Source organism: Syngnathus acus, chromosome 2 (assembly GCF_901709675.1).
Source record: "Syngnathus acus chromosome 2, fSynAcu1.2, whole genome shotgun sequence".
Lineage (NCBI taxonomy): Eukaryota > Metazoa > Chordata > Actinopteri > Syngnathiformes > Syngnathidae > Syngnathus > Syngnathus acus.
In genome coordinates, this window is record NC_051088.1 from 20,704,055 (window position 1) to 20,716,397 (window position 12,343).

A 12,343-nucleotide genomic window follows, 5' to 3' on the forward strand; every position below is an offset into this window, starting at 1 on the left:
TGACAACAGAACATGACAAACCAAGCCAAGAAATACAATGTTTGCCTCCCTCCTGTGATGAAAAAAAAAAAACCAGGAAGTCGAGTTTCAAAAGTGGGTGGGCCCGTTTGCTAGAAATTAAAAAAAAAAAAAAAAAAAGCTGTGTAATGTCCCTTTAACCTCAACAATGAATGGGAAAGATTACTATATAATCACAAACAAAACAGGATGTACAGCATTTGTGTCCGGTAAATGATTTCAGAAAAGTGGTTAGAGAAAGTAATCCATATTATTGAAGTGCAACCTTTGGAACTCATTGGGACTCGACAGGCACAGAAAACAGAGGTGGGTGGCAACTGAGAGACCAAATGTATGTAACAAATCTGAGAAAAATGTCACATATTAAAAAATGGCAGAAAATGATTTGTAATATTTCATAATGCATTTTCTTGCTTGTTTCAGACACATTTCAAGAGTCATTTTTTACTCTTTTCATTCTACTTCAATCTAGTGAATTATGATAGATTGCATTGCTATTATTGAAACCAAATCGCATTCTCATGCTGTTACATTATTTATTGTTGATGTTTCTATGGAAATAAAACAGCCAATGAATGAATGACATCAGATTTAAGATAAAATTAAGACAGGACATGTGTTGTGGTTGATAATAATATTAAGCACACTTTATTTAAATTGGGTTAAATTCAACAAAAGAGTCATATAGCTGATTGCTCATTAAATCTCTATGAAGGAAAATCAGGACCAAATAAGTGCTACACCAAGACTCTCAGAGGCGATATATGCAATGTGTGGATGATTAAGTGATTCTTGTTTTAACTAAAGCATATGAATTTCTAAAAGAATGAAGAGGAAGGTGGATGCAGCCATAAATTTTACCCATGCCCATAAAAAAAAAAAAATCATGACACATAGTGACAAGGAATGTTGTAACACAGTTTACGGCAACTGTTTCATATATTAGAATGTCAGATGTTGCTGGCTAACCTAATCTTACATTTAAAGAGTTTTGTCTGAATTTCATAAATTACTTCTTTCTGTGAGCTTTTTTATTTTTCCTCAATGCTCACCTCTCTCCATGCCCTAGATACCCGACACTAATTACAAAGTCCATAAAAGCCAGCAGAAGTTGTGTTGCGGACTTTGCCTGGTCTCCATCACATATATTGGCAGCACATTAACAGGAGACGCACATTTGTCTGTGCAAAACATTGAATCTTAATGCTGGGCTATTATTTGGCTCCCGAGGGAAAGAAAGCCTCATGCAGCATGTACAATTGAATGTGTGTGTTTGTACTAAGAGCATGTGCGTAGTTGAGGAATTCGGGCATTGTATAACCGCCAATTACTCTTGACCTGTAACCGTTTTATTTTCTCCAGGGAATTTGTGTCACTAATGAGGGAGACTCAAGTAAGGTACCTAGTTGTAGACTAAATCTAGACAAAGAATACTACGGCTTACAACACAGTCACCCTAATTACCTGGGTTGATGTTGCTATTCACTGTAAAGTTGTTTTAAACGTATTTTATATACTGTACAGGAGTGTTCATACAGTGTGGTTTGCATATTTGTCAAGACGAACCATTGCGTCTTGCGAAACTGCCGATGGATTGGCATACAAGTCGAGGTAGTATTCTACCCATCTCGCTAGCTGTTTGCTTTTGTCAATGATGACTTCATCAGTCTTGGATTTTATGGGTGCTTATTTCTTCACTAATTTTCCAGTAGCTTGTTTGATGCCTTCGTACATTGCCCTGACGTTGCCATTAGTTGAGGCATGTTGAATGGTTTCTGACAGCTGGAGCCAGTAGTCGTTCGCGCAGCGGCGGGCTGCTCTCTGGACGTTACCCCGTGCAGACTTCAGTTCCTGCAAGTTTTTTGTAGATGGGTGCTGCTTGTACTTGCAGAATGCTTTGCGTTTGACATCAAGGACTGACTCCATTTCGGCAATGTTCGCCTCAAACCAGTCTGTGTTATTGCGTTCCTTCTTACCATAGGTCAGAATTGCTTCCGTCTGAATGGTAAAACTTCCACCTGTCTTCAGCACACTCTCGATGATCATTTGACAGCGTGCTTTCCAGTCTTGCGATAAACTCGGCGTTCTTGTTTACACAGCTTGTCTTGCCGATATTGATGTGGGGCTGACACTTCGACTTCGAATGATGAAACCTCTTGAGCTTAAGATTCAATTTGCTCACAATCAATGAGTGGTCAGTGTCGCAGTCGGTGGTAAGCTCTCGTGTTGCAGACGCTATTCAAAGAGTTACGTCGAGTGACTACAAGGTCAAGTTGATGCCAGTGTTTTGATCTCGGATGTCTCCAAGACACTTTGCAACATGCCTTGCTTTGAAAGTAGGTGTTGGTCACACACAAGTTGCGAACAGAGCATAGTTCTAGAAGCCTTTGATCATTTTCATTCATCTTTCCAACGCCGTGAGATCCTAATACTTCCGGCCATGACACCTGGTCCGCACCCACCCTCGCATTGAAGTCACCTAGGACATAAAGGTGCTCAGATACAGGGATTGCACTCAGGATGGAATCTAAAGATTCATAGAAACTGTCTTTTGTTTCTGCTGTAGCCTGTAGCGTTGGGGCGTAAACACAGATGATGTTAGCTGGACCTTTGGTTGTTGAAAGACGCATTTTGAGAGTTCTTTCCGTGCCATTGGTAGGAGGTTCGATCATTTCGATTCAGTGATTCTTCACGGCGAAGCCCACTCCATGTTCCTTTGGTTGATCATAATTTTTTCTTCTTGCCAGAAAAGGGTATAGTGCTTTTCTTTCAATGATCCACTTCCAGACAGTCGTGTTTCCTGTAAAGCAGCGATGTCTATATTCAGCCTGTACAGTTCGCAATCAATCACCGCCGTCTTTCGAGTGTCTTTTACTGCTTGAAGATCTTCAGTCAGACCGGGTCTCATAGTCCGTACATTCCAGGTACCCAGCTTGAGAACTGGTAAGATCCTGTTTTTTATCTTGTTCGCAGGTACAAAGTTAACGATCTACTTGTCGAGCCTTAACTGTTAGCTCCAGGTACCCTCTGAAGCAGGTAAACCGTGATGGGTCAGCACCTTACTGACCGGGGGCTGCCCGGCTTTAGGCGGGCGATAGCTGACCAGTAAGACTTCGATGGTCTCTCCCACCGTCGAGGACAACCCGTAGCGTCCGACTCTGCATCAACTGAGCATGGACTTATAACTCGTAAACTGCTGTCCTCCGTGTTGTGCTCTCACCAGACGGCGAGGCTGGAGTATCCTCTCCAGGACGCTAGTCAGGGCAGAATTTTTGAAGATCATGCGTTGCCCATTAAACATGACTCCACTCTCGGCTGCACCAACTTGATCCAAGGGAATGGTGCGCATTACATTTGGAGCTGGTTTAGCTGCAGGAGCTGCCGGAGAGATGTCGACGTCGACTATCCAACCGTCTTCGGGGCTCCACTCCGAATTTTTCCTCAGGGTTGTCTCCCGAAGCCTTTCCCGAGAATAGGTAACCCACAAGGCAGTGGGGGTTTGAGAATCAGGGTTTTCCGTCCCCTAGATGGATTGCCCTCCCAAGCTGACGAGCTCCATCTACCCGAAGCAACTGGTTTTGAGGCGCCAGTCACACGCCTTCGCCCCTTCTCCTGTTAGTAGAAGCAGTTCCGCCGGGCTTTGAGTCGAAGCCACGCGTGCAGGCCAGGAGTTGGACTTTGGTTGTCAGAGGCTCTTTGAGACGCATGCCTTATGGGAGCTTTTTATAGGCAGTGGGAGCTTATCCCCACTACCACCCCCTTTGGAACTGTTACCCAATATCTGCCCCCTAAATAAAGAGTCCTGATGGTGTAAACATTGACAACAGGCCTGTTCTCTCTGCAAACGTGCGCGTGTCACTGGAATAAGCCATGTCGTTGATAGGAATTGGAAGTACCTGCTGTGTGAACTTTGAAGCCTTATAGTACACGCAGAGGTAGGCACAAGCGGTTTACGAATATTTGAATGTCGGTTTATTATAGCTCTTAATCGAGCAAAGGACTTAAACTCAGTCGTGAATTGTAGATTACATTTCAATTTGGATTCAATGAGGACGCATGGTGAACCTGTTACCTATGTGCGTGTTTGGCTTTCCGTTATCAGTAGAGGTCATTTTATGTCACATGGCTTCCCCCCCAAAAAAGAACAAACATTTTGCGCCGCAAAGTGGTTTTCTATTATTTGCAATATCCCTGTGTGTGGAATCCGGGGTCGCGGGCATGCTGGAGCCGATCCCAGCAGTCATAGGGAACCCCCCCCCCCCCCCCCCTTGTGCGGCCATGTGTGTTTTTGTTTGTTTGCTTGTTTGTTTTAAAAAATTAATGGTGCCCGTTGAAATTGAATCATTCATTTTCTACCGGTCAACCTTAAAGCTTCACACTCGTCCCGTCGTAAGACAAACATCAGCCTCAGTTTTATCGGGTTTTTTCTAGATCGTGTGTGAGGGTCAGATCATTGTCCCCATAAAACTGCCCGCCCCATTCCCAGTGTTATCTACACCTATGCTCATAAACTCCAGCACGGACAAATAAGCAATAAGAAGAATGGGAGAAAGGACAAAAGCTCAAAACGCCCTCATTTCACTTTGCCCACAACTACATATGTAAATCTTTGGATCCACCTAGCTTACATTGTTCTGTATCTTTCAAGGGGTTGTGTGTGTGTAACCAACGATGACTTCCCAGTCGCTGCCACCTCAAATAGAGCCAGTCCTGAACAACGTTGAAAATAGAAGAACCTCAAACAAGACAACAGAAATCAGCAAAGTTGACTTGCATGCCAGGGGCCAATGGGCCAGCAAATCTGAGTTCCTTCTTGCCGTGGCAGGCCAGATCATTGGCCTGGGGAACGTGTGGAGGTTTCCGTACTTGTGCTACAAGAATGGAGGAGGTAAAATAAATGCAAGTAATGAAGCAATAAAAATGAGCTTCTTCTACTCACCTCTTTTGCTTTATTTTATCTCTTGCTAATTTTTTCATAGCTTTCATAGACTTTACAACATCCTCTTCACAGAATGAACCACGGGAAGTAAATGTTATCTGTGTGTCCAGGTGTGTTCTTTGTACCTTACCTTTTGTTCCTGGTGCTGTGTGGCATTCCTCTGTTCCTCCTGGAGACATCTCTGGGCCAGTACACGAGCCTAGGCGGTGTCAGCGCCTGGAGAACCATTTGCCCAATATTAGGAGGTACATTTGTATTGTACTTTATACTGTATTTAAAAGCTAAATTCAATTATATTAATCAATTGTATCAATCAAGCAAAACAGTAAGACTGCATAAACAACATTTGTCATTTCACTGGCTTTTCTTGGTCCATATCACATTGAGTGAACTAAAAGGGAAGAAACTAGTTAAAATCTAAATTAATAATTGCACAAGATTTATGTAAAGCTTTTTCTACACCATATGTATTCCATTGCTCTCCAAGGTTGGCAAAAAATACTGCATAGTAAATGCATTGCGCTTCAGGTTTGTGGTTGCGGTCACCAGATAGCATCAGTAAGATTTGCTTGTTCTCTTGTCTGTCTGCAGGGCTCGGCTATGCAAGCCAGATGATGATCCTGCATGGATGTGTGTACTACATCGTCATACTGGCTTGGGCTCTATTCTATTTGTCGTATAGTTTTCAGGAAGAACTGCCCTGGTCACACTGTAATAACTCGTGGAACACTGGTCAGTTAGTACAGTCGCTGCAATCAGGTCCACGCGGAAGGCATGAAGTATAATACACGTATTTGTGTGCTTCCCTGTAGATGCTTGCTTCATGTATGACCATCGTAACCATACAGCCAATTTAAGCAGCCTGCCTGAGAACACCACGTCACCTATCATGGAATTTTGGGAGTCAGTGCATCCTCGGATTCATTGGTAATTAATTAATAAAGCTTATTGTAACAACTCTCTGTGTATGTTGTAGGCGAGAGGTGCTCCAACTTTCCGATAGCTTAGACGAGCTTGGTCCTATAAGCTGGAAACTTGCACTGTGTCTTGCCCTTGTCTGGTTCGTCTGTTACTTCTGCGTGTGGAAGGGTATTAAGTCCACAGGAAAGGTAAATATATAATTATGTCATGTTTTTCCCATTGTTTCTAATTGTCATTCTTCTCATTTCCTTTGCACTTTGTACTTTCTAGGTTGTGTATCTCACAGCCACCTTTCCATATGTGATGCTGTTTGTTCTGCTGGTGCGTGGTGTCACTTTGCCTGGAGCAGCCCAGGGAATCATCTACTACCTCAAACCTAACCACACTCGCTTGGCAGACCCGCAGGTGTAGACAGACAGTTGTGTCCGTGAAATGTCAACTTTAGGTTTTGGATCAACATCAGATTTCAAAGGTTACCGACAGAATTTAGATGAGATCAAATTCCTAATCTGTTTTAAATTATGGTAAGAAATGCTTGAAGCTTGCACTGTTTCTTTACTGTCTTCTTTTTTTGCAGGTATGGATGGATGCAGGCACCCAGATCTTTTTTTCGTATGGAATCTGTTTGGGGAGCCTCACAGCCCTTGGCAGTTACAACAAATATAACAATGATTGCTACAAGTGAGACATTTTATCACACAGGCATCCACTCAAACCATACTGTGTGAAAAACTAGAAGCTAATGGTCAGATGGGTTCCAGAAAGAATGAAAGGAATGGCCCAAGAAAACATGCTTGGACACAGCCACACCTTCAAGAAAAGCCTTAGCAACCCAATTTCCCACACTCAAGTCAGTCATGCCCGAAAACAATCAAGCACTTAGCTTTTGGCTTCTCTTTACAGCTAATGCAGAATGCAAGGCCATCAACTACTGCCAGATGCACTTAAATACACGACTCAGTTTTATGTAAAATTTGATTTTTTTTCCTTTTGTGCATACAGGGACTCGTACTTTCTGTGCCTCCTGAACAGTAGCACCAGTTTCCTTGCAGGGTTTGCCATCTTCTCAGTGCTTGGCTTCATGGCAGAGGAGCAAGGAGTGGACATCGCCACTGTGGCTCAGTCCGGTAAGAACACATTCGATACAAATATCCCAAAATTTTTGATGAGCCTTTCTCTTGTTACTCCACTAGTGGGCAGTTTTCATTCTAGTTTACGTCATGTCTGTAGAACAAAGAAAGATCTATTTTCTTCAAAGTAAACTATTTTCAGCCTCAGCAGACCTCATTTCAGCTACCAACGGAGGATTACCACTGACTCTTTGTTGCTTTGGATTTACTTTTATGTTTGATACTCTTGCGTTTTTTTTCATCCCAGGGCCTGGCCTGGCCTTCATCGCCTTCCCCAGAGCTGTAGCCATGATGCCTATTCCTCAACTCTGGGCCATCTGCTTCTTCCTTATGATCATCATGCTGGGGCTGGACACACAGGTTAGTAATATGACATATTACGTGAAGCGCCATAAATTAAAAAGAAACAAATCTTCTTTCTGTCTTGCAGTTTGTGAGTCTAGAGGCGTTGATGACATCTGTGACCGACTTGTACCCCCATCTGATCAGACGCGGCTACCGCAGAGAGCTCCTGCTGCTGTTTATCTGCGTTGTATGCTTCTTGATCGGGCTGATTATGGTGACGCCGGTAACATGACCTCTGTGTGAACGCATTGAACTAACCACTCACTTTGGATTTCATGATATTGAGTCGTCCACTTTGTGTGTGTCTTTGTCTTGCTGCCGGCCATGCAGGGTGGTCTGTATGTGTTCCAGATATATGATCATTTCTCCTGCAGTGGAGCCAGCTTATTACTTCTCTCCATCTTCCAGTCTATTGCAATTGGCTGGATCTATGGTAGGAAACAGTCACATGTTTTTAGCGCTCATGCGTTTGAGATTAAAAGGAAATTGTATTAGAGCAGGGAGCAGAATGACATAAAACCAGTTTTGGTTATTACATTACTCACATACTTTAGCTTTTCTCCCACTCATGGTCAGTAGACCGAACATGGCCGCAGCTTACCCTCTGTGGCAAGGAGATTGGCTCAAAGCCAGGCTCTTGTCTGTCTCCTCTGGACGCTCAATCAAGCCCCCCACTCTCTCGCCCTCACAGTCTGGTGGCTCTACATAGCCACTATTCTAGCCCAACCCAGCCCAGAGACAAAGGCATTTAAAAAAAATAATAAATTACACACAGACTGTTCCATGCCATGTCAATTAAAGCTAAAAAATGCAATAAAGACAGAAAAGACTTTGCAGGTAGTAATGATTAAGGCAAAAACATAGATCCAACTAAATACCAAAGCAACTTTTTTATGACTCTTCCAGTCGGAGGTGAATGTTTAGGTAATGAGAAAATCTGAGGGGGAATTCCACAGGAATATCAACTCCACTACACGGTTTGCTCCTTATTTAACCTTTTTACTCCATGACAATGGCTGTGACATTTCTCATGTCACCCTCAGGTGAGTTTAAATGTATGGCCATGTGAGCAGAATAATAAAGCCAGAGCTTAGTGTTTACTCAAATTACAGTCTCGTTAAAGAAAACTACGTCTCATTTAGAATTGTATATAATTGTATATCTGCTTAAAAGGGACTTTTTTTCCTGTCATTATAGCAACAAAATAACTACAACCACTTCTTTCGCGCAAAGGTGCCGAGCGCTTTTGTTCAAACATTAAGGACATGACGGGTCACAATCCCCTGCTTGTCTTCAAGCTGTGCTGGAAGTATCTGACGCCAGCCGTGTGCACAGTAAGTGACCTGCCATGAAGAAAATGTACGTAGATGTTTCCAGAGATGACCACTTTACCCCATTTATTTTAAGTCCATCCGTCCTTTTTTAAAAAAACATCTTGTCCTCCATCCTCAGCCTACAAAATGTGCATGGGCATCTGTCTGGGGGAATGTAAAAACTTCTTTCATGTGACTTGTAGGCTACCTTCTTGTTCTCCTTGGTCTGTTGGTCTCCATTGAGCCTCGGGAAAGGCCTGGTCGCTCCAAGTTGGGCAACAGCACTGGGCTGGCTCCTCACCTTATCCTCTGTGTCTCTGCTTCCAATCTGGGCCATCTATGCACTCGCCATGACGCCTGGCACCCTCACACAGGTTCTGACTTGTCCTTCAGTTGCTTTGTTCTTCTTGTGTCCACTTCTTGACATGCATTTAACCTCTGTGTGTGCTTCTGTCACACCACAGCGTTTTCACACCCTGTGCAAACCCACCGTAAATTCTCCACATCCCGGCATCCTGGCCGAATACAGATCTGCAGTTCCCCTCAGCGAGAAGCCAAGGAAAGTAGTTGACGACGTCATTTGAAACGACGTGGCTAAGCATCGATTTGTGATGCACTGAAGCTATCCAGATGTGATCAAAAAGGGTGGACTTGCTTTGGATCTATGACCTCTCCAGCTATGCACGCCAAGCAAATACAGTTCAATTTGTTATGGTAGAATTGTTATTTGATTCTTTCTTGACGGTACTTTTCGGTGCAGGATTCTCAATGATAAATGTTTACAATACCAGTTTACTAAACTTTACGTTGTAGTTGTGGTGGCTACAAATACTACGGTTCAGTGATGAGTTAATAGTCTTCACTTCTGCACAAATCAAATCCTCTTATGTTTCCTGTTAAGGGAATGGCGGGATGTTAGCATCACTGTACTGTCATGTTTTTTTTTTTATTATTATTATTGAACAAATTGGTGGGTAACACTCTTGCACAGCTATGATTTACATGGCACATTGTAGTTATTGCCATATTGGCTGCAAGCTCAGCAGTTGAGAATCAGATAAATCGATTTTAGGACACAACAACAAATCATTTCACTGTCTTTTCTTGACCTCGATTGTATCTTAACATACAAAGTATGCATTGCTTATTAATTCTTTGGGTTCATTTCTACAAATTTGGTTGTGAAGTGGGAAATGATGCCGCCAAAAAAATCCTTGACTTTACATATCAACAGTGTCTATTTAAAAATTGTGTCTCCTCCTGTATTTGATCATTTGTTAATTGTGTCTATGTGTGTCCTGGCTGGCATCCAGTTTACAGTGTACCCCGCTTCGGCGCCGACTGACCAAAGTCGTGAGCGGCTCAGGTAGTGGCTGAATGGATAATTTTGTTCCACATAAATGTGTGAGGGGAAAACTGTGATTGTAAAATATGTGATTCCTATTCAATTGGTATCACTCAAGAGGCAGCTCATAGCAAAACTTTCTGTCATCATTATTAATTAATACTGTACTGTAACCAATTGTGACTTTGCAAAGTAATTGTACTCCAATTATTTCGCTGAGACATAAAACCTAGTTGCAATATTAGGGCAAGATATTTCTGGCATGATTGATATTTACTTAGCTGCATACACGATGTGAATAAAAAAGTGTGCACATGTTCTTTTATTCATGGGAGTGTTCCTGATCTAATTCTACCTGGGCTAGAAATAAAGCCTACACAAATTTACTTAAGTCATTCCATAAGAGGCAAAGTGAGTTCCCCACCTTCCATTTTGATCTTAATAGAAATTCTGGTTTTAGTAATGATGAAAGCAGGATGGAAAGCATCCATGTGTGCATTCCAAAGTTGCTGGCGGGGGTTAGGGGGGTTCTGACAGCAACACTTAGTAACAAAGCTTGGCGGTTACGTAAAAGGATCGGCTTGTCAATGAGCCGTATTGGATTCTCTCCTTTCCCAGTCACGGTAAGCGGCGGGCTGGTTCCATACACGTGACGTGGCACGTGGAGGCCTTCCATAGTTGTTTTGGTGATGTTCTGTATGCAGCCTGTGTGTGTTGGCAGGGGGGGTTGGCGGTTTATGTCCATATGGTTGCTTTGGCATACATCTCCGTCTCAGATGATAAGGATTAAAAATCATCCAATGGGTGAATGTGAGGTATTCATAAAGGGAGGGAGCGACCATTGGAGGGATTCGAGCCAAACTCTGTGTACTTCTGCACACACACACACACACGTCTGCCTGACATCATAGCAACCTGATCAAACATCCTCTATCACACAAAAGGTTTTATTTGCTTTGGCTTTACAGACTTTTTTTACTGCCGTTAATACACTTGACAGTTTGGTGTGATGATCAAGCATCCGGCAAGACAAGGCAGGAGAACAAAATAGAGATGGGTAAGGGGGAGGGCGGGGGGTATATTGCATAACAGCTCAGTGAAGTGGACATGTGTTCGTTTTGAAGGCATCACATTAAAATGAATAAAATTAGCGCAAGAACATTGTGAGCCCTAATTGTTTTATGTCTTACAATGCGTCTGTCTGTGCATGAGGTTAGTTTGCCGTCACCACCCCCGCACACATTTAAAAGTTCAACAAAATCACAACTTCCAAAAAGGAATAGTAAGAGAAATCTCCACAATTCCACACTTTAGAGACCTTGTAAAGAAGAAGAATGCATTCTTGGAGGTTTTGTTCTCGCTCAGCAAGGCTGACAGCGGCAGTGCGCAGTGTTCCATGTTTGCCCATTCTTCACATCCTCTCTTACACGCTGCACCTCTCAGTTAAGATGTGCACCAATGAGAATTCAGATTAGAACGCCAACCTGCATGGGCTCTCATTACTAAGGTACTATGTGATGCTTCCAGGGACTCGTCACTCTGCACGGTGCAGGCTTCCATTGGTGACTCTGTCAATACGACAATATAAAATGGATGTTTTAATTACTTGTTGAAATATAATTGGGTCTCTGGAGCATCGAGGCTATTTTGAGCATGTTATTCAAACACCTGGGGTTTGCTTCAAACTTAAAAAAAGAGGTGGTGCTTTGTGTCTTCTTTAGGATGATTTAGAAACTACTTGAGCTCCAGTGAAGCATGCACAGACTACACCTAAAGCTCTGACCACAACATGTTGAACTCTTCCTCCTTCATTCAGACATACAAAAGCCACAGGGTGTGTTAAAGTCACATTGCCCTCTCTGACATTGGCCTATGCAATTAACATCTCTCACAGGGACAATAAGTTCTTATTCATGGAACAACCATAAATTATCTATCGCTGCCTGGTTTGCTGAAACTCGCCACTTAAATCCTGTTTGAACAGTTTGAATTATTGAAATTGCCAAGCAGCAAAGGCTAAAAGCGACAGGGACATTTTTATTTTGTTGAGTTAAAACAGTGCAGCGAAATGGCTTTTTTCGTGTGCGCAATCATTATTACATCCCCAACCAGGTTGTAAAAACATTTATTCATCAGTTAGTAATTTGTCAAGGTGGGAGACGCTTGCGCTGATGAGGACGGAGAGTTGACCTGGGAGAGACATTTTTCTCCTCAAATATTATTCAGGTTCCTTTTCTATCTCTCCTCGCAGCACTTAAAAGATTTGAGGAAGCGAGCTAGAGGAAAGGGGGTGGGGGTGGAGGAGTGGTGATTGAGCGCAAAGGGGCAGGAC

General features: G+C 42.9%; 1 protein-coding gene across 2 annotated transcripts; it reads left to right on the top strand.

Moving 5' to 3' along the window:
- The first annotated feature begins 180 nt into the window (after positions 1-180).
- On the top strand, positions 181-10,336 carry LOC119133248 (sodium- and chloride-dependent GABA transporter 2-like). 2 transcript variants are annotated; one of them, XM_037268874.1, is made up of 15 exons: positions 181-324; positions 4,667-4,906; positions 5,068-5,202; positions 5,549-5,689; positions 5,770-5,860; positions 5,934-6,066; positions 6,149-6,283; positions 6,456-6,559; positions 6,881-7,005; positions 7,256-7,368; positions 7,439-7,576; positions 7,684-7,786; positions 8,587-8,687; positions 8,870-9,040; positions 9,131-10,336. In XM_037268874.1, exons 2-15 carry the CDS (start codon positions 4,690-4,692, stop codon positions 9,248-9,250), a joined length of 1,827 nt encoding a protein of 608 aa, XP_037124769.1. In that variant the 5' UTR covers positions 181-324; positions 4,667-4,689; the 3' UTR covers positions 9,251-10,336. The 2 variants fall into 2 exon arrangements, with proteins under 2 accessions (XP_037124769.1, XP_037124778.1); XM_037268883.1 differs by lacking the exon at positions 181-324 and adding an exon at positions 3,863-3,953.
- The last annotated feature ends 2,007 nt before the right edge of the window (positions 10,337-12,343 follow it).

Excerpts from the sequence above, each read along its gene's own strand:
- LOC119133248 (XM_037268874.1), top strand. The coding sequence starts at position 4,690 with ATGACTTCCCAGTCGCTGCCACCTCAAATAGAGCCAGTCCTGAACAAC. Across the intron at positions 6,067-6,148 it reads GTATTAAGTCCACAGGAAAG|GTTGTGTATCTCACAGCCAC; the intron begins GTAAATATATAA and ends TGTACTTTCTAG. Across the intron at positions 7,577-7,683 it reads GGCTGATTATGGTGACGCCG|GGTGGTCTGTATGTGTTCCA; the intron begins GTAACATGACCT and ends CCGGCCATGCAG.